The following is a 27,585-nucleotide window of genomic DNA, read 5'->3' on the forward strand; positions in this document are numbered from 1 at the left end:
TGTAAAGTTGGATACAGTGCCTGTACTGCTCACAGAAGTTGACTTTTAGAAGAGGAATTCCCTCCTGACATAAAGATTTAAAAAGGGAGTGCCTCTTTTAAGATAATATTAGTGGGAGCATCCCACCTCTTGAGTAGGAGTGTAGAATGGGAATATGCCTGTATTGAAATGGAATTAGAATTTTTACTCCGTATGAAATGTTTAAATCATTTCATCTGATTAATCCAGGGATCGGGAATCTATGTGGTCCTCCACAGCGGCAAAGCTAGCTGCTTGGGTGCCTGGTGCGGGGGCGTGTCCTGCAGTCGGGGGCGGAGCTATCCACCTAAGGAGTGGGGCGATCCACCCAGGGGGTGGGGCGTGCCTCTACAACGCTTGGGGCCTCTCCGCTGCCTCCCCCTCAGCTGTAGGGCGGCTGAGGCAGAGGCGGTAGGCAGGCACAAGTCCCACACTGCCGTTTCAGGTGCCTAAGCCACGACATCACTCCTAAAAAGTTTCGTGAGCCCAATTTTTCATTTTTTATTAAACTCATTTTGTCACACACACACCCATGATGACACCCGGGGCGGACCGCACCCCCGCACCCTGCACCCCCTTCCTCTGCCACTGGTCCTCCAGATATTCTAGGAGTCCAGCTCCCATCAGCTCTGGACAGCATGGCCAGCGCTCAGGGATTGTGGGAGCGTTGGCAACACCAGGAGGGCATGGCAGGTTCCCCAGCCCTGGATTAACAGATTGGAGTTTGAGACAAATTCTAATCCGCTCATTCTGTTAGCGCAAGGATTTGCACTAGTGCAACAGAACTCTCCCCGGTTCTTCCCCACTGTGTGTGACCCATGCCATCCCCACATCTACTCCAGAGAGAGTGGGGTTAATGTTAACCCTAGAACAGATTTGTGGTGGGAGGCATGGGGGAGAATGTTCTGTTGCAGAAAAAGAAATCATTGTGCTGACAGAACTTTGGATGCAACTGTATGTTGTTGTTGTTTAGTCGTTTAGTCGTGTCCGACTCTTCGTGACCCCATGGACCATAGCACGCCAGGCACTCCTGTCTTGCACTGCCTCCCGCAGTTTGGTCAAACTCATGTTGGTAGCTTCGAGAACACTGTCCAACCATCTCGTCCTCTGTCGTCTCCTTCTCCTTGTGCCCTCCATCTTTCCCAACATCAGGGTCTTTTCCAGGGAGTCTTCTCTTCTCATGAGGTGGCCAAAGTATTGGAGCCTCAGCTTCACGATCTGTCCTTCCAGGGAGCACTCAGGGCTGATTTCCTTCAGAATGGATAGGTTTGATCTTCTTGCAGTCCATGGGACTCTCAAGAGTCTCCTCCAGCACCACAATTCAAAACCATCAATTCTTCGGCGATCAGCCTTCTTTATGGTCCAGCTCTCACTTCCATACATTACTATTGGGAAAACCATAGCTTTAACTATACGGACCTTTGTCGGCAAGCGGGCAGCCAGTATACCGTATGCAACTGTATACGGTGCGCATATATATATATCCGTATATATGAACGGTTTTTCCTTGTTGATATGCAGGCAATGTGTGCAGATTTTGTTGATTTAATTTACCAGTGGATCATCTAAATCAGATGATTAATAGGCAAAAGTGCCTTCAATCAAATGACAGAGCTACAGTAAAGGCAACCAGGGAGCAGTAAATAAGTTTTTGGGGCCCTCCATACAGCCGATAATCAGCTTCCTGGACCCCCATTAATACTCTGTCATCGGTTCTCCTCCAAATCACACTTCCCCCTCCCTGCCTGAATCGGGATTTTGAAGGAGGGGAAAGTGTGATTTGAAGGAGAGCATCATACAGAGAATTAACGGAGGCACAAGAAACTGCCTATATATGTTACAACATGACCATCTGTCATGGACGCTTTAGTTGAGATTCCTGCATTGCAGGGGGTTGGACTAGATGACCCTCGGGGGTCCCTTCCAATTCTACATTTCTATGATTCTAACATTAGTATGGATGAACTTGTGGTTAATCGGAAGCAGAGGGGGCACGTGCTTTCTAAGGCCATCCTCCCCAGATGGAACGGGGATCAAAATGCCAAGTCTACGCCTCTGAGGAAATCTGCAATGCAGCCCTACCAGGTAGGCCTCGATTCACCTTCAAGTGAGTGGAGTAGTCCCTGAACCAGTTGGGTTGGGAGAAGACACAGGGGGTTTATAGGTGTATTATAAGGGGCTCCCTATCGCCTGGCCCAGCTGCTAAGTTTATGGCAGTAGTAGCAAGATCAGAATCGGATTTCCAACCCATTGTCTCCAAGACAGAAGAGACAGACAGATGTGGGGGGCAAAGGACTTGGACGGGTGTGCTTCCTTCCCTCTCCCACAGAACCGGGGTTTCTACAGCTACACACACTCTCACAAGACACCTTGAGATCTCATATTGCACAAATTGAGAACGGGGTTGGGGAGGTTGGGAAAGAGAAGCAGGACCAGGTAAAATATCTCCTTCTTAAAAATATCCCTCAAGGGCGGGGGAGAGACAGGGTACAGGGGGGCACGGCACTCATCCAGGAGTGTCCACAATGTTGTCACCGCCCAGCACTGGAAGTGGGAGGCAGATTTTGTGTGGCCGGAGACTTCCGGGACTCTCGTTCGGCCTCCTTCCCCAGGCCTCCTCCGCACCTCTTCCTTCACGTTCAAAAAGACAGGCTGTGCTGAGGGAATGGGGCGCCCAGACTTTATTGAAAGCGAACCCCTTCTGCTGCCTCTCCTCACCCCACTGGCCCTGTGGGGTTTTCGATATGGGGCAAAGCCCACACAACCCACTGTCGAGGGCAGGCGTGGAAATGGGGTGTGTGGAGGCACTAATATGTCCAAAGTGGGCAGGGCAGAGATGAGGCACAGGGACAAGTGTCCCCAGCCAAAGGGTGGCTGAGGGGGTTTGCCGCATGGCTTCCTGCCCCCTACGAGTGTGGCACGGGGCTCAGTGGGTGCCTTTTGGCAAGGAGCTGAGAGGGCAGCAGTGGGCAGGTTGGGCTTTCCTCGAGGGAATGGCTCCCTCCCTCTCCAGTCAGTCATGGCTCAGAGACCCATCAGGTGGACGCAGCCTGCCCCAAGATGGTGGCGAATTGCCCAAGTACCCGTTTCCTTATCTCTGGGCGAGCCCCCTGGGCCTGCCTTTCCTACAGGCTGACCTTCCAACACCAGGAAAGCGCAGCCCTAGACCCTTGTGGCCTCACATGTTGGACGTGAGCTTCGGTTTCCCAGTGTCCACGTCGGGGCTAAACGCCACAGAACCTTTGCGGGACGGGGCGGCCGTGTGGCGGGGCGTGGTGGCAGGCGACTGCGGGGTGCTCGGCCCACTCACGGACCGGCTGGACCCCGAAACGGCCTGCTGCGGCGAAACAGGACGCCTGGCAGCGCCGGGGGCTGGCTTGGCTAGAAGCCCAGGGACCGAAGGAGATGACCGGTACGTCAGGTTCCCGGCCGACCTCTGGGCTTGCTGAGGGGGGCCCATGTCTGCCAGCTGAGTGAGCCGGTTCGGCAAGGAAGGCTGGGAGGCCGAAAGCGGCCTGACGTCCTGGGTGAGGCGGCCCGCCGAGAGGCCCTGTGTGCTGCGGTGCTTGACCAGCTGCTGCGGCTGCAGAAACAAGGAGATGTGGGATCCAGTGGCCCGCGAGAGGCTGTAGTGGAGAGTCCGTCCGGGCGGGATGGCCGCAACGCTCGCCGGCTGCTGCAGGAGCGAGGTGGAAACAGAGGCGGTGCGGGACTTGGAGAGCTGAGGTTGGCTTGCTCCTGGGGCAGCTTCCGCCTTCTGTATGGCCTGCGGGATGGGAGGTCCAAGAGGAACGCCGCGGGGCCCGGTGCTTTCCAAGGGCGATGGGCACTGGACCATAGGGGAGGACGGGGACCCGACCGCCGGCGTCTGTAAGTGGGACTGCGCCCCCGAGGCGGGAGAGCTGACCGACGAAGGGCGCGAGCCGGCCAAGCTGGGCTGGGAGCGCCGGGGCTGGCGAGGGTATAGGGTGCCGTCAGGGGACAGAGGACTGGTTACGGAAGAAGGGGGCAGGAAGATGTGAGCCGCGAGGCTCTGCTGGTGCGTCAAGGCAATGGCCACGTTTGTGGTGGCGGCAGCGGTCTGCAGAGGCGCATGTACCAGGGGCTCCCAGATCACGGCTTTGCCGCTCAGCTCGCGCCCGGCCACCACCGGCTGCAGCTCTTGGATGTTGTGCGCCATGTCCTGGTCGTGCTTGACAATCTGCTGGATGATCTCTTGGTTGACGGAGCTGGAGCTGTGTTCGGCCCGTTTGCGCAACAGGATGGAGTTCTTCTTACCTGGCGAGACACCGGAGAATGAGCAAAGGGCATTATTTATTATTATTATTATTATTATTATGAATATCATCATCATCATCATGTCCACACACAGCAGTGGAAGAGCTTCCATACTGGGCCTTAAGCAAACACAGCATCTTTTCACAGTGCCAGAGGCTTGGCCAAGCTACCTCGGGGTGAATTTTGTGCTGGTGGCAAAGGGCAGGGGGACGAGGGAAGGAGAGGATGGCAGAAATGGAAGGCTGCCTCTTGTTTAGAGTAGACCCGTTAGTGGACCAAAGTTAGGTTCATTCGTTTCGATGGGTCTGCTCAGAGTTGGGCTTAGCTGGATGCAACCCAGAGAGTAAGAGAAAAGGGCGAAAAGAGAGTGAGAGAGAAGTGAGCAGCAGAAAGGGAGGAATTGAGAGAGAGAAGTGTGGCAGAAAGAGGCATATCCTTCAACTCTCCTGGAAAAACTGGGACATCTGTTTTTTTCTTGCGAGAGCGTGGCAGCCCTTTGGGGCATTGTGATCTCTTGTAGGATTTCGTGCCACAATTTCCCCCCGAAATCTTTTTTTGGGCTGTGATCTTGCACTGTGACTGAAAAAAGCACTTTTTTTGGGGGGGGGGGTTGTAGCACAAAAACGTTCCAAATCACAGTGCCCCAAATGGCTGCCGTGCTTTCGTGAATAAAAACGGAAAGGTGGCGCCCCATTTTTTTCCTTTGAGGTGTTGGAGGGTATGACGAGGGAGTGTGTATTTGTATGTGCATGTGAGAGAGAGGGGAGCAGAAAAAGGGAGAGATAAGTAGGGGGTTTGTTTTTGCTTCATAAACAGTGCCTCTGACTTCTAGAGTCCCTGCCCCACCCAGGCCAGGAGTAGAGAACCTCAGGTTGAATGCTGGTCTCTAGGGCTCTCTCTCTAATAAATAATAATAATAATAATAATAATAATAATAATAATACAGTGATTTATTATTTGTACCTCGCCCATCTGGCTGGGTTTCCCCAGCCACTCTGGGCGGCTTCCAACAAAAATTTAAAATACATTAAAATGTCACACATTCCCTACACATAACAAGAAAAACAGAAACATTGACAATCCACCACACCCAACTCCCCATCCCACCCACCTCTTTCCCCCCTTTCTCATAATGTCTCAACAAGTAAAACTGATGTGTAAAAATGATGCATGAGACACTGCACTACCTTTGTAACCCAAAAAAAATCCTTAATAAAAATAATTATTTAATTAAAAAAATGTCACACATTAAAAACTTCCCTGATGTCTTCTAAATGTCAGGTAGTTATTTATCTCTTTGACACCTGATGGGAGGGCGTTCCACAGGGTGGGTGCCACTACCGAGAAGGCCCTCTGCCTGGTTCCCTGTAACTTGGCTTCTCGCAGTGAGGGAACCGTCAAAAGGGCCTCAGCGCTGGACCTCAGTGTCCGGGCAGAATGATGGTGGTGGAGACGCTCCTTCAGGTATACTAGGCTGGGGCCGTTTAGGGCTTTAAAGGTCAACACCAACACTAGACTCTAGAGAGTCTTCCCAGTCCACCCCCCTAACCAGCCTAGCTCCACACACCTCTGTGAGTGTTTCCCCCTGATTGGGATGTGCCCATGAACTCCGGTCATGCCTCTTGCTGGTCTGGATGCAGGATAGAGGCGTTGTGTGAGTGTCTGTAGAAACCAACCTACTGTACAAATGGCAGGATTTACTTCTGTTCCTCTGCCTGCTTCTGCCCCTGGTCCCAGCCTCCACCGGCATGTGTCCTCTCCAGAAGGCTGCCCAGAAGGGAATGAGGCCCCACCCCTGTCCTAGCCAGTGCGTTGGTCCAAGTGAGCAATAGCCTCCGGCCACACGTCTCACCTATGCGGTCCAGTCGGTCCATGGCGACAGTTTCAAAGGCCCGGCGCATCATCGGATACTCCTCCAAGACTTCATTGAAGTTGTCCACCGAGAGCGAATAGAGGCGGCAGTAGGTGTCAGCACGCACGCTGGCCGTACGCCGGCCGCGGGTCAGGAGGCAGATCTCTGCAGGGACCAATCAAGGTGATGGGGATCAGGAACAGATTCAGGTGTTTGCCAGGAGAGGTTTATGCCCTGTCGCTTGATCACCTATGGCGAGCAACGGTTCCCTCCAGGTTAAGTCTGGGAGAGGCAGTTTGGGGAGGAGAGCTTGTGCATCTATCTTAGGCCCAAACCGTTCTCATACTCCTCTACAAAAAGGAGTTACTGGAGCTGACACAAATAGCATGTGTGTGTGGTTTTTTTGGTGGTGGTGGGGAAACCTGACCCCTTTCGAGCCGACCTGCTCACCCAAACCTTTTCCCTATTTCCCTTTCGGCACTAATTCAGGTAGGTTGCAAAATGGGGCACACACAAAAAGTCCTAACCATTCAGTGTGAGGTCAGAAAGTATTTTCCTCTCTCTGATTTGGCTTTGTGATGTTCTCACATAGCCAAACCTGATTGGTTATTTGGTGCCGTGATGTCATTATGTTTGTTACGTGATCCCTGATTAGCTGGATGATAGAGCACGTAGAACAGGGGGTCAGCAAACTTTTTCAGCAGGGGGCCGGTCCACTGTCCCTCAGACCTTGTGGGGGGGGACGGACTATATTGGGGGGGGGGGAAATGAACAAATTCCTATGCCCCACAAATAACCCAGAGATGCATTTTAAATAAAAGGACACATTCTACTCATGCAAAAACATGCAGATTCCCGGACTGTCTGCGGGCCGGATTTAGAAGGTTGACTGGGCCGCATCCGGCCCCCGGGCCTTAGTTTGGAGACCCCGTTGGAGATCAACAGCAACATCAAATTTGCCACATAGCAGCTGCCAAGAATGGTAGGAAACAGGAGCGAATTGGGTTAAAACGGTGTGGGTGTTCTTGGTTGGGCTACAAAATTATTGGCGCTCACACCTTAAACATCCTATATTGCAGTTATTGCCTCCATATTCAGCAACCCCAGTTCACCAGCCATCTATAAGCTTGAATTTTGAAAGTGTAATTATATTTGAAAAACACAAGGCCATGTTTCGGAGCTCGCTGATTCCTCCCCACCCCCCACCCCCAAAACACCCCTCCTCTCTAAAACCTACCCCCAAAGTAGGAACCATCTGAGAGCTTCATCTCTTTGGAGCCTCGAGTCAGAATGCTGACCACGCCATGTTGGATGAAGAACATCTTTTTGCCCACAGTGCCTTCCCGGATGATGAAGTCCCCCGGTTGGAAGACCTCGAAGCGCAGCTTGGTCAACATGGCCGTCACGAAGTTGGGGTCGGCGTTGGCAAACAGCGGCATGTTGGCCACCAGGTTGCGGCAATTGAAGTTGATTATTTCCTAAAAGGGGGCGGTAGGACAGGTCATAAATCGGAAAGGAAGAAAACCCGCGCATGTGAGAGAATCATGCGAGTTTTTGGAGCGCTGCTGGAAGTGGAAGTGGAAGTCTTGCTCTGGGCTGGACTTTGGGGGCACCCTGCCCCCCTGGAAACCCATTGGGGAAGCAATGTTGAGAGCTTCAGTGCTGTGAGCCCCTCCAACCTATGCTCAGATTATATATATGCGTAGAAAAAAAGGAATATCCTAAAGACCCCACGGTCTCTGTTGACTTCATTCCAAGGGAACAGAACCCTAGGCAAGTGTCAAAGATGAGGTAAAAGGTAAAGGACGCCTGGACCGGTTAAGTCCAGTGAAAGGCGACTCTGGGGTTGCAGCGCTCATCTCGTTTTCAGGCCAAGGGAGCCGGGCGTTTGTCCACAGATAGCTTTCCAGGTTATGTGGCCAGCAGGACTAAACCGCTCCTGGTGCAACGGGACACTGTGACGGAAACCAGAGCGCACGGAAATGGCGTTTACCTTCCCGCCGCAGCGGTACGTATTTATCTACTTGCACTGGTGTGGTTTCGAACTGCTGGGTTTGCAGGAGCTGGGACAAAGCAACGGGAGCTCAGCCCGTCGCGGGGATCCAAACCGCCGACCTTCTGGTTGGCAAGCCCAAGAGGCTCCGTGGTTTAGACCACAGCACCACCCACTGCCAGAGATTGGAGCATGTACAACAACATTAAGACTCCCCCCCCCCCGTAGCTTATATGGGTGCTGTTTTCCAGTGAAGAGCTGTGGATCCCCTTTTCCATATCCCTGTTCCCCAACCTTGACTACCTCTCCCTCTCCCCCTCCAGAGATGGGTGCTGCCCAGATATGTACCTCTTTGAGAGGCTCACTCAGCTCCCCCAGGATGTTCTCCTCGTCAAACATCTTGCCTTGGTAACGGTGTTCGTAGTACTCGTGGATCCGTTGGCGTGTGTCTCCCGGCAGCTTGTGGAAGGACATGTATTGCTCCACTTGCTTGTACTAGAAGGAGAGACGAGGGGGAGAAGAATATCAGAAGAGCCCAGCTGGATCAGGCCAGAGGCCCAACTTAGTCCAACATTCTGCTCTTTTGGGAACTTTCAGGGAGGCAGGAGAGGATATATTGTTTATTAATATCCTTCCTAACTTACACTAGCAAGTTCCTTTACTTAGCAGAGTTTTACTTTCCCCTTTAAAACGCACAGCGGGTAGCTGGTTGCAGGCTTGTGTAAGCCTTTCACTATTATACAATTCAGTATTGAATTGTATATTCCTGGTAAGTTCCTTTTTATCCCTCTTAAAGGAATAATCACGCCACAATCTTGCTTAAAGTATATAAAAAGTAGTTTGCTCACATTCAGTTCACAGTTGGATCCCTGACCGTAGTTACAAAATATATATGTACGTGTGGATCTATCCCATATGGGGATAATCCCAGTGTCCTCTGTTGGCTAGAAGCTAACAGAGTATCTCTAGCTAAAAAGCTGCTCCAATGATCGAGAAAAAGAGAGAGAGAGAGCTGCGTGCCTTGTCCTTTTGTTACCTGGACAGGTAAGGTCACGCCCACCTCTAGCCACATGCAAAGGAAGTATGTCCCAGTTTAGGAGGAAACAGGAAGTTCCGACTGGCTGGAACGAACAGCCCCTTGCATGTCCACTCTAGGAGAACAAGGAATGTTGTACTTGACTGCTACTTTTGCATCACATCCCACAGCTCTCAGGGAGGCCAACAAGATGCCTCATTGGTACAGCCCTCAAGCACAACCCGAGTGCAACAGCAACTCTCCCCACTTCTGGGGAATTGAAGCTGGTGTTCGGAGGCATCCTGCCTCCAACAGGGGAGGCAAATTGTGGCCCTTGTGGCTCATAGCCAGGTGATCTGTTCCAGGGTCCTGCTCTAGCAGTGGACAACCAGATGCCCATAGGAGAAGCCCACAAGCCACAGCAACTCTCCCCGCTTGGGATTCCCGGTAACTTCAGAGGCATACTGCCTCCGACAGAGGACACAGAAAATAGTCATTGTGGCTGGCAGCCATTGATAGCTGAATGTGTCTAATCCTCTTGCAACAAGCTGTACCGCTACACCTTGTGGCAATGAGTTCCACAGGTGAACTGCACCCCGCATGAATACATACTCCCTTTAGTCAGTGCTGAATCTTCCACCATTCATGGGAAGTTGCCCTCGACTGACTCTTGGATCCATCTAGCTCAGTACTGTCTGCACTGACTGGCAGAGGTTCTCCAGGGTTTCGGGGAGCGTTCTCTCTGCCATTCCTACCTGGAGATGCTGGGGACCGAAGCTTGGAACCTTTCCATGCATAGCATTGCACTCCACCGCTGAGCTGCGCCCCTTTCCCCTAAAGATAACCTAAGGTTCTAGTCCTCATCGCTCTGAATAAAAGAACTTATTAAATAGGAGCATGGGAAGTAGTCTGGGACTGAGTCAGACCCCTTGCTCCAATTAGCTCAGACCGGTCTACGCTGACTATGGCAACTCTCAGCTTCCGGCCTGCTTTGAAACTGACCGGCGAGGCGAGCCTTGCAAGAGTTCAGCTTGCCCACAAGGCACATTGCAAGACATCAGCTCCTCCACAAGCAAAACCTGGCGACCCTGCAGCGGCTCCCCCCTTCTCACCTTCTCCTGGTACTGGCGGCGAGAGGAGTCCAGCGACTGGATGAGGGCGGTGGCATGGCCGATGAACATGGCGTAGCAGGTGGCCCCCACGATCATGCTCAGCATCGTGAGCCAAACGTCCGTCATGCCCTCTGGAGCCTGCTGCCCGTACCCGATACACAACATGTGGCTCATGGCCTTGAAGAGGGCGTGAGAGTACTGCTTGCCCCACGAGTCATTCTGTGGGACAGGAAAAGAAGCGGGCTTCAGCACAGGCTGGCCGTCGCTCATGTGCACATTTGTGGAGGTGGGAGCAGTCTTACCGGCCCATTGAAACAGCCGTTTCTGGACATAGAGGTAACCATAGAGATCACTTCCAAGTGACCACACACTTGAATTAATTTTATTTTTTGGGGGGGGACCCCCCACTTCTTTTCATCGTTCTAGAACAGGGTTTCCCAAACTTGGATCTCCAATTCAGACTACAATTCCCATCATCCCCGACCACTAATCCTGCTAGCCAGCGATGATGGGAGTTGTTGTCGGAAAACAGCTGGAAACCCAAGTTTGGTTTCTCGGATAATCCGAGAAACAAATTTATTGAGGAATGGAATAGCTTTTTTAAGTACTTTAAAAAACGGTGCGACACCAACATAGCCTTTGCAATAGAATAACTCTTGTTCTATAAGAAAAAGGATAAGAATGATACAGTACAGAAGGACGATATTATGATAAAGAAAGTTAGAATATAAGGAGAGATAAAGTGGGGAAGTTTAAGAACCATGATTATTTTTAAACTTAGTTTCCTCTGTTGAGATCAGAGGACTAAGAAATTGAAATACATAATTTTTTCTCTCTTATTGATGTAATAAGCTATAAATGGTCAAGAAATTTTTTTGAGGATATGAATATTGGTATTGTATGGTAATGGAATGTAGGTGTTTGTGTTTTTGTAAGTTTTTTGTATGTTTTTGTATGTATGTATGTATGTATGTATGTATGTATGTATGTATGTATGTATGTATGTAAATTTGCTGTGTTGGTGATTGTAATAAAATATAATTAATAATAATTTAAAAAGGAAACCCAAGTTTCAGAAACCCTGTTCTAGAATTATAGGCTCAAATAAAAGTCAGAATTTGGAAGAGTGATGTGACCAGAGGTGTTTCGACCATATACTAACTAGAGCAGTGTCTCCCAAACTTGAGTCCCCCCTTTTTTTTGGACTCCAATTCCCATCATCCCTGATCACTAGCCTTGCTAGCTATGGATGATGGGTGTTGTAGTCAGCTGGAAACCCTGTTCTAGAATTATGGGCTGATTTAAGGGGCTGGTTTAAATAGGTATCAACCTTACGCTGAGCCACACCTGCCAGGCCTCGACCTGTCTTAAGCTGGCTCTGCCTGTTTATAGGAATGCCGTGCAGGGGCCCTTACCACCATGCGGTTGATGGAGACCCAGCAGTCCTCAGGGAAGTCTTGAAGCATGGGGACCAGGAACTGGAGACACCCGTCCCAATGGCAGAGGAGGAGCATCATCCCAATGAGGTTGACGATCCGCACGACCGCGCTCGCCAGGTCATAGGTCATGTGGAAGATCTGGGTAAGAAGAGAGAAAGCCGGGACAGACCGTAAGAGGGAGAGACAGAGGCTGCCGGGGGTGTCTTTCGGCTGCATGACCAAGAGAGTGGACCGCTTGTGAGGGTTTTCGTCTCACTTTAAATACGCTCGTTTTTAATTATCTTACGTGGGAATAACCTTGAGACAGTGGTTCAGAAGGCAATTAAGGTGGAAGAAGATTGGAAAAAAATGATTTAAAGAAACATTGTAATATATAGAACATTATTTCCCTTAGAAAAGTTATTATAGGTTATAAGTGCTAAAATTTGGATTGAAAGTTAGAAATAGAAAATGTAGAAATAAGTAAAGAATTAAGTGATGGTGGTTTAATTAAATTAAAAAGTGGCTAATAGACAATGTGGAATAAACTGCTAAGGATGTAATATAATGAAATTCAGAAGGAAGTGTTCGAGGGAAGTCACCCCAAGAGGTTATGGGAAATTAGGTTTATATAATAAATGTTCTTTGTTTTGTTGTCTGTTTGTTTGTATAATTTCTTATGAAATGAATAAAAATTATCTTTAAAAAAAGAAGGCAATTAACAAATTAATTGTAACAACCACAGCAATATTACATGTCGGTGGAGGTTCGTGTCACAGACATTTCTAGCGGAGTTTGGGTCTGGGTGAGCCCACAAAACTGCAATATTTCTCTTAGGAAATGAGAAAGATGCTTCATGCCAGGTCTAATCTGGATTTTATCTTCTTCTTTTTTGGAAAGTTAAGTTGTTTTTAGCTGTTTTTATTAAAGGCAATTTAATCGCCTTATTCCTTTTGCAAACTGTTCTGAGCTTTTATTACAATCAAGTGGAAACCTTCCACCAGACATTCAATGACTTTCACCCCACCATCAACCTAACAATGAACCAATCTATGCAAGAAATACATTTTTTGGACACTACTATAAAAATACAGGATGGACGTATAGACACCACCTTATACAGAAAACCAACTGACCGACAAACATATCTACATGCTTCTAGCTACCATCCCAAACATACCAAACAATCCATCGTATACAGCCAGGCCCTACATTACAACCGCATCTGTTCCAACTCTACAGACAGAGAATCTCACCTAAGAGATCTACAGCAAACCTTTTTAGAACTAAAATATCCACCTGATGAAGTTAAACAACAGATCAACAGAGCCAGAATGATACCTAGAGAGAACCTGCTGCAAGACAGACCCAAAAAAGAAAATAACAGAACACCACTAGTCATCACATACAGCTCCCAAGTTAAAACAGTACAATGCATCATCAGAGATCTACAGCCTCTCCTGGACAATGACAGCTCCCTTTCTCAAGCTCTGGGAGGAAGACCTTTCATTGCCTACAGACAGCCACCCAATCTTAAACAACTCCTCACCCACAATAATACAACCACCAGACTTAACATGGACACTGGTACCAGAGCCTGCAATAAACCCAGATGCCAACTTTGCTGCCACATACACCCAGACAACACCATTACTAGCCCCAACAACATCCAACATACCATCTCAGGACTATTTAATTGCTCATCTTCTAACATTGTGTATGCCATCAAATGCCAACAGTGCCCTTCAGCTCTCTATATTGGACAAACAGGCCAAACCCTACGCCAAAGGATAAATGGACATAAATCTGATATCAGGAACCAGAAGACAGAAAAACCAGTAGGAGAACACTTCAATCTCCCAGGACATTCTATACAAGATCTCAAAGTAGCTGTCTTACTACAAAAGAATTTCAGAAACAGACTGGAAAGAGAAGTTGCTGAATTACAACTTATCACCAAGCTCAAAACCATGGAGGGACCTGGTTTGAACAGAGATATCAGATTCTTATCTCATTATACATGGTAAGCGATCTTCAGCAATCTCAACCCTTGCTTTTACATGCAAAACCATTTGCAGTCGTTTTCGGTCATCAACAGCTATCAGTCAGTCAATCACCCACTTCCACCACCCTTCTGAGTGATACCCCCTCCCCTCCCCTCCCCACCCCCCCACCCCTTCTCTACATAAGCGCCTGGGGACTCCTATTTCACTGTATCTGAAGAAGTGTGCATGCACACGAAAGCTCATACCAAAATAAAAACTTAGTTGGTCTTTAAGGTGCTACTGAAGGAAATTTTTTATTTTGCTTCGACCCAGACCAACACGGCTACCTACCTGTAATCAAGTGGTATGTAAATCTTGCGATGGGCGGTGGGGGAATCTTTATTATTTAATTAATTCAGGACGCCAGAGGGTTGTGTGAATCATACTCCAGCAACAACCAGAGCACACTATTATTATTATTGTTATTGTTATTGATTGATTGAATTTATACCTGGAGGTCACCGGACGGTTCACAGAAAAGATCACAACATATATAATCAGAATAAAAACAACAACCCAATAACACACACACACACACACACACACACACACACACACACACACACACGAAAACAGCCACATTTTGAAAGGGTATAGGATGTCAAACAGATCAACCAAAGGCCTGGTTAAAAAGGAACATTTTTGCCTGGCACCTACAGGTGTGTAATGAAGGGGCCAGGCAAACTTCCCTGGGGAGAGCATTCCACAGATGGGGAGCCACTGCAGAGAAGGCCTGTTCTTGTGTTGTCACCCTCTGGACCTCTGGAGGAGGAGGAGGCACACAAAGGAGAGCCTCAGAAGATGATCTCAGGGTCTGGGTAGGTTCATACGGAAAGAGGCGGTCCTTGACGTATTGCGCCATTTAAGGCTTTATAGGTCAAAACCAATACTTTGAATTGGGCACGGAAACTAATTGGTCACCAGCACATGAAACCGAAGGCAGCCCGGAAGGCCATGGGTTGCTGGTAAAGTGGGAGGCCTATCAAGAAGCCCAACCTGGTGGGCCACCGTACTTTTGCATCTACCTTGGCTGGAGTCACATGGTGCAGTGGTCCTGATGCTGACTCACCTCCTCCCACTGGTGGATGTAACGGATGAGGCGGGAGAGGCGCAGGAGGCGCAGGAGGCTGAGGATCTTGGTGAAGCGGACGATGCGCAGCGCCCTGGCCGTCTTGTAGACGTCGGAGTCCACCTGGGTCTCCAGGTCCACGATGAGGAAGATGTAGTCGACGGGGATGGAGGAGACAAAGTCCACCAGGAACCAGGTCTTCAGGTACTTCATCTTGATGGTGTGAGGGTCCAGGATGATCTCGGTGTTGTCTTCCACCACGATGCCCGTGCGGAAGTTCAGGACCAGGTCGGCCAGGAAGAAGGTGTCCGAGAGGACGTTGAAGACGATCCACGGAGGGGTGTTCTCGTCCTTGAAAAACGTGATTCCCACGGGCAAGATGATGAGGTTGCCAACCATGAGGAGCAACATAATCAAGTCCCAGTAAAACCTGCAAAGGGAGTAGAAGCAAGCGCACCTTCGTCACGGCAAGGAGGGAAAGGAATTTTCTTGAGGGTTTTGGGTAAAGTACGAAGAAGAAGAAGAAGAAGAAGAAGAAGAAGAAGAAGAAGAAGAAGAAGAAGAAGAAGAAGAAGAAGAAGAAGAAGAAGAAGAAGAGTAGTAGTAGTAGTTTGGATTTGATATCCCGCTTTATCACTACCCGAAGGAGTCTCAAAGCGGCTAACATTCTCCTTTCCCTTCCTCCCCCACAACAAACACTCTGTGAGGTGAGTGGGGCTGAGAGACTTCAGAGAAGTGTGACTAGCCCAAGGTCACCCGGCAGCTGCATGTGGAGGAGCGGAGACGCGAACCCAGCTCCCCAGATTACGAGTCTACCGCTCTTAACCACTACACCACACTGGCTGTCCAAGAGTCCCTATTTTCCAGGGACAGTCCCAGATTTACTGAAGCTGTCCTGGTTCATGACTTAATCCTGGAATGCCCCGCTTTTCCTTTGGACGTCCCTATTTTAATTGGAGGAATGTTGGAGAGGATGGTAGGATGTCCCTATTTTCATCGGATAAATGGTGGAGGGTATGGAATAGGGTGTCCCCGGAGCTTTTTTTTCAGCCAGTACTTGCCAGAACTCAGTTCCAGTGCTTCTCAGGAGGGCGCTATTCATGGGCGTAGCCAGGATTTTGTTGGAGGGCAGGCTTTTGTTGCCGGTGCGGGGGGGGCAGAACCTCGGTTAGTTTTGTCTTTTTATCGATTTTTATTGCTTGGGGGGCACCTGCCCCCTCTTGACTACACCCATGGCACTATTGCCATTCTAAGAGAACGAGGGAGGTGTTTGTAGTGAGTTCCAGCACCTCTTTTTCTAGAAAAATAGCACTGGACGTACCTATTTTCATCGGATAAATGTTGGAGGGTATGCGTACATGGATAAGCTGATTGCCTACCTTTACAGCCACCACAATGGAATTTCTTGGTGCCCTCCCTTTTTTTTAACACTGCAATTTATCGTTGTTACTCGTTTCATTTCTATACTGCCTCTGCACTGGCGCGCCCTATTTACGATTGGTGGGCACCTTCCTGGAAGGCGCTTTGATGATCATAACGGTTGTTATTAAAGCCCTCCAGGAGGCTGTCACTGCAGTTGCAGGAAGTGGTGGTGGAGGAAGTGGCAAAGATGCGGGCAGGGGCGGAGCAAGCGGGGGTGGGGGCAGTCCGCCCCGGGCACCGCCCCGGAGGGGGTGTCACTCAGGGCTGCGCCCCCTCCCCTCACCTCTGCACGGCAGCCTCGAGGGGGGAGAAGCTGCAGGTGTGCTGGCTGAGTGATTGGGCGCCGTGCGGGTGGCACTCAGGGCCGCGCCCCTGCCCCGCGATCAGCGCCTGAGCCTGGATGCTCCGTTTAGAAGTCATGGGGGGCAACCCCCCTCTACCTAGCACGCATGTGCAGCGGGATGCTGCGCATGCGTACAACATAGAGGGGATCACACACACCCCGCGACTTCTAAACGGAGCCTAAACGGAGTGTCCAGGCTCCGTTTTGAATTTGCAGGGGGGTTGCGATATCCCTGCGTCGTTACGTAGCGATGCCGCACCCCTCAGGTGCATGGCAATTTGCCGCCCCGGGTGTCGCGGCGCCTTGCTATGCCCCTGGATGCGGGGGAGAGCAGGCAAGCAGGGGCAGTGGCACAGGTGAGGGAGGGCATGGTGTTTACTGGCACCTATTTTTCTTCCCCCCAAAAACCCCACTGGTATTAGTAGTACCGAAGTAATGGTGTGATAGCCTGGGACTTGGGCTCAGACTCAGAGCCAGAGGAATCGCAGCCTGCACTGGACTCTATTCCTGGGACATCGGCTGAACCTAGTTTGGGGCCTGGTTCTGAGGAGCCTCAGTCTGCTCAGCCTCCTCTGCAACAAGCATCAGCTGAGCCGAGTCTGGGGCCTGAGCCTGCTTTGGTTCCAGACGCAGGCAGGGGATACCTCGTTGCCATCAGCCGGGTCGTCACCGGCAGCTGGTCCACTGCCGGCTGGGGCTGAGGCGGCTCCTGGGTCCAGTAACCCACCGGCGTCTCCCGAGCTGCAGAGACTCGGGGCTGATAGAAGAAGAGACCTGAGTACTCGCAGGAGGAGTGCTCGCCTCCAGGCGAGGCGAGGAAGTGAGTCGCCAGGGGATCGGGGCCGTCCGTTACCCCGCTCTAGATAAAAGGCAGCTAAACCCCACCCTGGGTTGTGGGAGCAACATTGTTGGTTGCTAGACCCTGCTCTCGTCCTGCCCAGCTTTCCTGCCTACATTTCTGACCTATGAACCTGTTCCTGTCCTCACCTGACGCCTTGCCCTGCACCCAGCTCTGGCTACTTTGGACTTTCTCAACCCTGAACCTACAAACCACGGACCAGACTTTGACTTCATCTCTTGGGTTACCCTAGGGACCAGCACAAAGAACAGCAATAACAGCAGGTACAAATTCACTTTATTTCTATGTAGTTCCGATAAGCTACCCTCCAGGCACAAGGGAGGGGTATTAACAGGTCTGGGGGATCCCCAAGGTTTACAGAAGGACCCTCCAATAAAGGGGGAGGAGCCAAAAATAGGAGGGGACTCAAATCTGCCCAAATCTGCATGCTCAGTGGTCACAAATTGTGGACTCTACCACAGGAAAGCAGGAGGGAGAAAGGAACGGAGCATGTGGGAAAGGGTAAAGGTAAAGGGACCCCTGACCATTAGGTCCAGTCGTGACCGACTCTGGGGTTGCGGTGCTCATCTCGCGTTATTGGCCGAGAGAGCCGGCGTACAGCTTCCAGGTCATGACAAAGCCGCTTCTGGTGAACCAGAGCAGCACACGGAAACACCGTTTACCTTCCCGCTGTAGCGGTACCTATTTATCTACTTGCACTTTTGACATGCTTTCGAACTGCTAGGTGGGCAGGAGCAGGGACCGAGCAACGGGAGCTCACCCTGTCACGGGGATTCAAACCGCCAACCTTCTGATCAGCAAGCCCTAGGCTCTGTGGTTTAACCCACAGCGCCACCCGTGTTTTGGCTAGCTAAAACCCTGAACAGGAGCACTCCCTCCCTTTTGTTGCAGGTCATTTCTAAGCTCTGATTCCTTTTCTGTGAGAGAGCGTGCTCCCTCTCCCCAGATTGGGATGGCAGGAGGTAGTGATTATGCAGTGGAGTGGCAAATGCACTCTGGACGTACTCAGAGGTACCCTATTTAACATTATAGTTGCTTCATAGGTTTTTGATGCTCTGCCCAAGCACTGAAGCTGAATATGCAGGGCCCTGGTGTTCCTGCTCTCGACATATTTTTTCTCCACTTATCCTCTTCTTTCTTAACTCTATCTCTTTTGTGTCACAAGGTTTGGACGGGATGGGTGTGCCGAGGGGAATCAAAGGGATAGCTTTTCCCTGTACCTTCACTGCTCAAAACCGCAAATCAATCCATCAGCCTATAGATCACAGAAATAAAAAGAAAGAAAGGCTTGTCATTCACATCCATTTATTCAGGGGAGCTTTCTTTGTGAATTACATTCTCCATCTGCCAGTTGGCTTTTTGTTTTTCGTAAGGGCTCAAAGAATTAATACATAGAGAAGCCATGTGTTTATTGACCAAAGATCATTACGCGATCAACAACGCTTAATCCTATTTCATGTTTCATCCTAAGGAGAAGGTCAAAAGCCTTTGCCCTGTAACATACCATCTGTTGAAGATCAATGAACAAGGCCTGGAGACAATGAGAATTCCTCTGTATGCTGAGTGGAGCGAGCAAAGGATTATGGGAGTCAAGCCAAGCGTTTCTGTCCATTGCTCTTATAACATCAAGGTTCTCCTAGTGGGTGAGACAAGACCTGATCTGATTTAGAAACTGATAAAAGAGGAAATTTCCCTTAATATTTTCCGATTCCCATAAACCCTCAGGGGAAGCGTTTCCCAGCAAGGAGGGGTGCAGTGTTGGAAGAAGTTTCTCCTGTTGAAAAATCTCCTGTTGAAAGCAGAGAGTCTTTTTCACCATCTTAGGACATTCCTGACTTACTCTGAGAGGGTAGAAATCCACATTGAAAAACAACCCCAAGATTGTGCAGCCAGAAAGTTGCCTTATAAAAATGACGAGCAGAAAAGTGTGTGTGTGTGTGTGTGTGTGTGTGTGTAAGTGAAAGTGAGTTATTTTTGGTCACAATCAGTGCAATTTTTCTAGAAAAAGAGGTACTGGGGCTCACCTTGAACTTGCTCTCTTAGAATGGCAATGGCGCCCACCTGAGAGCTGCCAGAGCTGAGCTCTGGCTGAAATAAATAAATAAAAGCGCCCTGGTCACAATGGAAATTGTTTGGCTATTAACGGGGGAAGTGGTTTAGATTTCCTTTTAAATATTACACACTGCAATAAAATGGTGCTGTCTAGACTCTAGAGTAAAGCTCTTCAAGGCCCCAGTCACCCCGTTCCGTTCTCCCCGTTCTGTTGCGACCTTCTGGCAAATATAACGAACTGCACTCAGCACTTGAACACTGGCATTAGAGAGATGGATGTGTCCACCCAAAAGTTCCAAGGTGACCTGAAGGTCACTTTGAGTCGTCTGCAGTTGAGCTGAGGTGAGTGAACCAAGGAAGAGAACTAGGGAAATGCTGGGATTAGTCCTTGCAGATTGGAAGCCATCCCCAGCCTTCTGGTGAAGGTGAGCTCATTTTCACAGGCCCTAGAATTTTCCGCTCAGGTGACTTTTTCGCTGGTTCCCTTTTATAGGATTTCCTTGAGCTGGCAGGCTGAGACTGCTGCCGTGGGATTCCCTTCTCTGTGCCAACTAAATCCCCAGTTCCCTTTTGGCAATTCCCAGGTTCCTGCTGTGCCAGATGCCAGGGAGGCAAGTGTCTCTTACTGGTACCCTGGGCTTACGTTGCTCAAATAGGAGACTGACTATTTGGTGCAGATTCATCAGGAAGGACCGTGGCTCAGCGGTCAAGCACCTGCTTTGCATGCAGAAGGTCCCAGGCTCCAATCCCAGTAGCGTCTCCAGGGAGGGCTGGGAGAGAACCCAGCCTGCAATCCTGAGCAGAGCTGCTGCCAGTCCGTGTAGACAATGCTGATCTAGAACAGGCATCCCCAAACTGCGGCCCTCCAGATGTTTTGGCCTACAACTCCCATGATCCCTAGCTAACAGGACCAGTGGTCAGGGATGATGGGAATTGTAGTCCAAAACATCTGGAGGGCCGAAGTTTGGGGATGCCTGATCTAGAAGGACCAATGGTCTGATTCAGTTGAAGGCAGATTCCTATGTTCTGAGACAGTTACTCGTTATGTCTGAACCTGGACAGGTTAATCCACACAAATCCACAGAGGACAGGCTAGCAATTCACATAAAATTAGGTGCTGGTCCAAGAGAGTGCCGGGGTATATAGCCAGCCACTGGCAGGTCTGTAAGCATCCTGCATATTAGCCGTTCAAGAAAGGAAACCAAGACTGTGTGAGTACCAAGGGTCCTGCAACTTAAAAGCAGGTTCCTAGTCCTCATGGGGGCTGGAATATGCTGGGAGATGGAGACATATTGGAAGCTGCTTATGAAAGCTCAATAAGCCAGTAGCCGGGATTGTGTCCAACTAAGTACTCAGTGGAGACCTATTGAATAGCTTAAGTTCATTTATGGGTCTCTTCGAAATAGAGGCAACCTCTAATCTAGATAGATGAGAGAGAGGAATTATGCTTTTCAGATTGCAGGTAGAGGGGAGATCATGGAATTGACAGCGTCCCCAATCCCCACATTAAAAGCAAAACAAAAATAAAACCTGCATGCACGCCTGTCCATAGAAAGCTAGCACTTCAGGGAGAAGGAATCCATAAAGACTTGCTCCAGCAAGGCTTGAATGCCCTCTGCAAATGCACCCTAATCCCGCTACTGTACGTCAAGCTTAGTATATTATGCACACACCAAAAAAGTAATAGGTTTGCATACCTGTTTGCATACCTTGGACTGCTTTTGATTCGCTCATTTACCCCCAGGATTCCTGATCTGGAATTCCTTGGTGGTAAAGCAAGGCTGGAAAAGCTGTAGCCTTCCATATACTGCTGGACTCCCAACTCCCATCATTCAGGACCATTGGCTGTGCAGGCGGGAGTTGGGGTCCAACAACATCTGGAAAGCCATGGGCTCCTCAACCCTGCTTTACACCTCTGCAAGTGCATTTAATACAGGATGTGATCCCTAATAGGGTGGGACATGAAGTGGGGAACCTGTGGCTCCCATCATCTCTGACCACTGGCTATGTATTAATATCCACCTTTGCTATATTACAGAGGTGTGTACAACGTCTCTCTCATATTTTTCCCCTCTAACATTTTAACAAATCAGTTTCGGTTATTGAGACATTGGGAAGAAGAGGGGGGATGGGGAGATGGATGGGACTGGTGTCCATTCTGAAGGTGGGGAAAGATGAGGGTATGTAGCCTGGTGTAAATTAATTTGTAGCCTGGGGGGATTACCGCGCCCCACAGTGTGGACTGTCCCCAGGACAGGTGAGGGTGCTGATCCCTTATTTTCAAATCCGAAACTTGGCAGCTATGCCATTTAGGGACCTGGTTTGTGCAGCATCTTAAATCCAATGGCTTACCATGCCTGCTGCTTTGCTCCTGTCCAGTCCTTTTTACTACTGTGTTGCACTGAGCCCTAAGCCTAGGTAATCTGAGCTGGGACTTGTGCTAACTATGAGTGGTACCCAAGAACAGCCTTATCTGCTGCTCATGGTTAGGGAGCTGGGTATGTTTAGCATGGGGAAGAGAAGGTTAAGGGGTGATATGATAGCCATGTTCAAATATATAAAAGGATGTCATATAGAGGAGGGAGAAAGGTTGTTCTCTGCTGCTCCAGAGAAGTGGACACGGAGCAATGGATTCAAACTACAAGAAAGAAGATTCCACCTAAACATTAGGAAGAACTTCCTGACAGTAAGAGCTATTCAACAGTGGAATTTGCTGCCAAGGAGTGTAGTGGAGTCTCCTTCGTTGGAGGTCTTTAAGCAGAGGCTTGACAGCCATATGTCAAGAATGCTTTGATGGTGTTTCCTGCTTGGCAGGGGGTTGGACTGGATGGCCCTTGTAGTCTCTTCCAACTCTTTGATTCTATGATTCTATATAAAAAACTTGCTTGATTCTTCTTTTTCATCTCCCCCCCCCCAAACTATTTTGCCCCAAAAGGCAATTCGTGTTGACTCTGGTTTGTGAGAAATTGCTGTGTGCGTGAATTGGGTCCTGATCTCTATTGACATGTGAACACATCTGTTGCTCAGGGTGTGCCAAATACGGAAATCTTCAAGCTGTCGGAATACAGAGAGCGGCGATGAGACCAAGGGAAGCAGGCTGCATGTATTTCCACATGGCCACAGATTTGTTATGCAAACACAAGATGGGCAATCATTCTGGTGCAAAACCTGGCAGCCCGACAATTGCATCGCCTTCCTGTTTTTAAACCACCAACATTCTAGCCCTCAGGCTTTTGGAGTCAAACTTTGAAAGAGATTTTCACCTTCCACTCCATTGCTGACCAAGCCTCTCTTCTGTAGCTCAGGGGTGGGGAAGCCTGTGGCTCTCCAGAAATGGTTGGACTCAAATTCCCATCAGCCCCAGCCAGTGCAGCCTAGGATCAGGGATAATGGAAGCTGTAGTCCAAAGACAGCTGGTGAGCTAGAGGTACCCGTAGAGAATCATCCCTGTGCCTTTAGCAGGGGTAGGGGACCTTTTTCACCTGGAGGGTCATATTCCCTTCTGGGTGTCATGGACTGGCTGGAGGCACCAGCTGCGGAGCCCCCAAGGGAACCCCCAGGGGAAGAAGGCTCAGAGCCAGGGGGTTGGTGGCGGAATGGTGATGAGTAGTCAGAAGGAGAGGACTGGGAGCAGGAGGTGTCTGAAACTGAAGAGGTAACAGGGCTTAGTGAGCAGAAAGAGTCTGTATCAGAGAGCAGTTCAGAACTAGAGGCAGAAGCGGAGGCTGGAGAGGAGGGAGGCCAAGAGGCAGAGATCAGATAGGCTGCTGAAGAAGCCAGGGAGTCTCCTCTTCCTGCAAAGGGCAGCTCCCCTCCCTCCCCAGTCTCCCAGAACTGACTGGCAGCAGTTCTCCGGGGTTTTAGACAGAGAACATCCCCAGCCCTACAGGAGATGCTAGGGATTGAATCTGAGGCTATCTACATGCCTCAGAGAGTGCTCTACTACAGGGCTATCCCTCCAGAGCAGGCATCCCCAAACTGTGGCCCTCCAGATGTTCTGGCCTACAACTCCCATGATCCCTAGCTAACAGGACTAGTGGTCGGGGAAGATGGGAAATGTAGTCCAAAACATCTGGAGGGCGAAGTTTGGGGGTGCCTGCTCCAGAGCATCCTCCTTGACTGTTCATTTGCTGGGCACTCTCCATGTTACCTCGTACCTCCTAGGTGCAGAACTTGTGGCCCTCCATATGTTGCTGGATTACAACTCCTATCACCCATGGCCATTGGACATGTTGGCTGGGGCACATGGGAGTTGGAGTCCAGCAATGTCTTGAACGCAACAGGTTCCCCTACCTACATGTAAAGTTTGATAATTATTTTTAAAACACTTTACAACCTTCCTCTAAGACAGGGTTTCCCAAACTTGGGTCTACAGCTGATTTTGGATTACAACTCCCATCAGCCCTGGCTAGCAAGACCAGTCATCAGGGATGATGGGAACTGTAGTCCAAAAAACAGCTGGAGACCCAAGTTTGGGAAACTCTGCTCTAAGAGCTCATAGTAGCCAGCAGGACACCCCCTTGTTTCACCTTCACAGTAACCCTGTGAGGTAGGCCAAACTGAGAGATCGTGATTGGCCTGACGCCACCTGATGGGCATCACAAGTTAAGCAGGCATTTGAACCTGGTCCCAGTCCAGAAAAGGGAGGCTGGTCCATGAGGGCAAATGGGGCAGTGCCCCACCAAGCTCAGTCTGCCCTCAGCCATTGCCCCACCTGTGGCCCCCTTACCTACATCCAGTCCATGGGGGTGGCCCTGCCTGTCAGATTCCTCCACCTCCTTAGTCTCAGTGTTGCCCCTTGTAAGGGGGAAGAGGAGGAGGAGGGTGGGACAAAACTAGAATCTAGAATTAGCCGACTCCTCTGCCTGCCGTCGGCTCTGGCGCCACCTACTGTTCAGCTCCCTGCCTTCCATCCCACCAGCTGAAAGGGGCCTCAGCCACAACCGGCTCTAACCTTCTGGGAGGTTAAAAGGAGATGGCATGTTCTGGCCAGGAGAAAAGAGCCTGGCACTCAGCCACAAAATGTAAGTGAATTACAAAGATATTAGTCACTTCACAATAGTCCTCTCTCCATCCTCACATAAACACTGTGCTTCTAGCTATCAGCTCGTTTTTTTCAGCAGTCTAAGCCTGGGATAGGGGAACATTTTCCTAGGCAAGGGTGCCATATTGGCTCATAGTAAAGTTTCCGGGGGGGGGGGGGCTACATGCCAGGCAAAGGCACTTGAGGGGTATATGAAGCAGGGCTACTGAGAGGCGTGGCCTAGGAAGAGGGGTGTGGCTTGGGGATACAGAGAGAGCATGGAGGTGGGAGGTAGGCGTGGCCTGGGACAAAAGTGGGTAGGGCAATGGATATGGCAATTGGCTTTTGTACAATACGTGGCAGTCCAGCCACTCAGAGGTCAGAAGCTTCTGCATGCGCGCACACACATGCACACACACACACTTTTTTCTTTCTCTCCTCCAACATCCACCCATGCAAGCAAGAAGCACTAGCCTAATTCAAGGTTCAACCCAGCCAGGCCAAAATATTTGAGGAGAGTGTTTGACAGGATAGCTGAGAGGCATGGCTTAGGGAGAGGTTCTGGGGGCAGCATAGAGAGGCCTGGAGGGCCGCATTTGACTCCTGAGCCCGAGGTTTTCCACACCTGGCCTAGGCTCTTCTAGGACAGTCCTGCAACCCCTTTAAAAAGAGGAAGATGCCTTATAACAGGCATCCTCAAACTTCGGCCCTCCAGATGTTTTGGACTACAATTCCCATCATCCCTGACCACTGGTCCTGTTAGCTAGGGATCATGGGAGTTGTAGGCCAAAACATCTGGAGGGCCGCAGTTTGGGGATGCCTGCCTTATAACAAGTCAGATTGTTGATCTATCTAGCTCCATGCTATCAGTACTAACTAGTAGCTATTCTCTAAGATACCTGAAGGATCGTCTCCACCCCCATCGTCCAGCCTGGACACTGAGGTCCCACTCCGAGGGCCTTCTGGAGATTCCCTCACTGAGAGAAGTGAAGTTACAGGGAAGCAGGGAGAGGGCCTTCTGGGGAACAGCCTCCCATCAGGTGTCAAGGAGATAAACAACTACCGTATTGGCCTGAATATAACCCTCAATTTCCCCCCAAATTCCAACAGTGAAAAGTTAAAGTGCAGCTTAAATTCACAACCTTACAAAAATGGCTTCTACAATACCACTGCTGAAAGAGACATACGGTAAAACGGAACAGGTGTGAGTGCCTGAGGAATTTTAAGGGAGCGGCTTACATCTGGGTATTGTCTTTTTTAACCCCCCCCCCCGCCTTGAATTTTAAAGGTGTGGCTTATTTATGGGTGTGGCTTATATTCGGGCCAATACGGTATATGACCTTCTGCAGACATCCGAAGATAGCCCTGTATTGGGAAACTTTCAATGCCTGGTGTATTATGTGTTGTTTATAATCTGTTGGAAGCTACCCAGAGTGGCTGGGGAAACCAAGTCAGATGGACGGGGTACAAGTTGTTGTTGTTGTTGTTGTCGTCTTAACTTGGGACCTTTGGCATGCCAAGGATGCCAAACAGCCTCAGCCCCATATACCTGAAGGAGGGTCTTCACCCGCATTGTTCAGCTTGAACACTGAGCTCTAGCTCTGAGCATCTTCTGACAGTGTCCGCACTGTGAGAAGTAAAGTTACAGGTAACCAGGCAGAGGGCCTTTTCCGTAGTGGCACCCACCCTGTGTATAACGCTCTCCTGTCAGATGTCAAGAATATAAGTAACTATTCAACCTTTATAAGACTTCTATAGGCAGCCCTATATAGGGAAGTTTTCAATGTTTAATGCTTTCTTATGTTTTTGTATATACTGGAAGCTGCCCAGAGTGGCTGGGGTGACCCAGTCAGATGGGCAGGGTACAGATAATAAAATTATTATCCTTAAAGGATGTGTTTTACCACTGAGCTATGATCCTTCCCCCTGAAGGATTCCTCTGCCTAGGGACCCATGACAGACAGGCAGGAGGACATAGGAATGTGCCTTACACTGAGTCAGACCATTGGTCCATGTACCTCAGTGCTGTGTACACTGACTGGCAGTGCCTCTCCAAGATTTCAGACAGGACTACCTGGATATGCTGCCTTTTGCAGGCAAGGCTCTGACCACAGAACTACAGCCTCTGTTTGAGGGCTCCCCTTAACCTTCAATTTACATCCACAACAAGAGCTGTGGTCCTTATTTGTGTTACCAAGGGCCAACACAGATTGGTTAATCCAGACGCATGGCAATGGCAAGGCCCAGGTGGCACACACAGACCGGTCAAGGAGGAATTTAAGACCTTTGCTTTCCTGCAGGCAGGATGTGAAATGAGAGCACCTGGTCTGGTGGATAAGGGATGACTCACTCCCCCCCCCGCCCCCCCTTCGCTCCTCCCACCTTTTTAATAGTGGGGATAATTCGGAATCTGTCCTGGGAGTTTTACTGTAAACTGAATGGCAGGAGATATAAATAGAACGAATAAATGAATAAGTAAACAACGGGAAGACGTGGCCCAAATAGGCCTGGGAAGCGTGGCTGGCCCTATTGCTTCAAGAATACAGTATATGTCTCTCTCATCTTCCCCCGCCCCCTTTTCGCCTTGCAAGGAGGGGGGGTGCTAAAGAGAAGTTGGTAAGGGTAATGTTGTGGAAGAGGCCGATGACGCCATGAATGCGCCCAGCGCTTTATTTTAAGAGCCGCTCGGAAAAGCCCCCGCCCCGAGGACAGTCCAAAGCAAACCACCGCCGTCTGGCCGTTCAGACAGTGAGCCCGGCCTGGGCGAGAGTGCCACTTCCAAGCGAGAGAGATTCAGCACCTTGGAGAGAGCGCCGCGCTCTGATTTCCCGCGACGTGGTTGGTGGGTCCTTCTTCCTGGGCGCACCCACCTCCACCCCCGTTGAGAAGTGGGCCCCTGGGGTGGGGGTGCCCGGAACCCACCCCCTACCCCGCGCTTACCTGAAATCGCTGTAGGGATGGATGATCCAGTACCCGACGGACTTGACCCTCTGCTGCTCGATCTCCACCGCCTTGTGACTGCCGAACATGCGGAGCGAGAACTTGTTGACGGCCGGCTGGAGCATGGCCCCCAGCTGCCGCTGCAC

At 50.0% G+C, this 27,585-nt stretch overlaps 1 protein-coding gene across 1 annotated transcript; it reads right to left on the reverse strand.

The window, feature by feature from the left end:
• Nucleotides 1-2,957: 2,957 nt before the first annotated feature.
• HCN3 (hyperpolarization activated cyclic nucleotide gated potassium channel 3) lies at nt 2,958-27,585 on the reverse strand. Its single transcript, XM_035098554.2, has 8 exons — nt 27,440-27,585; nt 14,801-15,230; nt 11,684-11,845; nt 10,269-10,487; nt 8,490-8,636; nt 7,386-7,626; nt 6,149-6,313; nt 2,958-4,296 (listed from the first exon to the last, which is right to left on the reverse strand). Exons 1-8 carry the CDS (start codon nt 27,562-27,564, stop codon nt 3,197-3,199), a joined length of 2,589 nt encoding a protein of 862 aa, XP_034954445.2. The 5' UTR covers nt 27,565-27,585; the 3' UTR covers nt 2,958-3,196.

The sequence above is a fragment of the Zootoca vivipara genome, chromosome 17 (genome assembly GCF_963506605.1).
Source record: "Zootoca vivipara chromosome 17, rZooViv1.1, whole genome shotgun sequence".
Taxonomy (NCBI): Eukaryota; Metazoa; Chordata; class Lepidosauria; order Squamata; family Lacertidae; genus Zootoca; species Zootoca vivipara.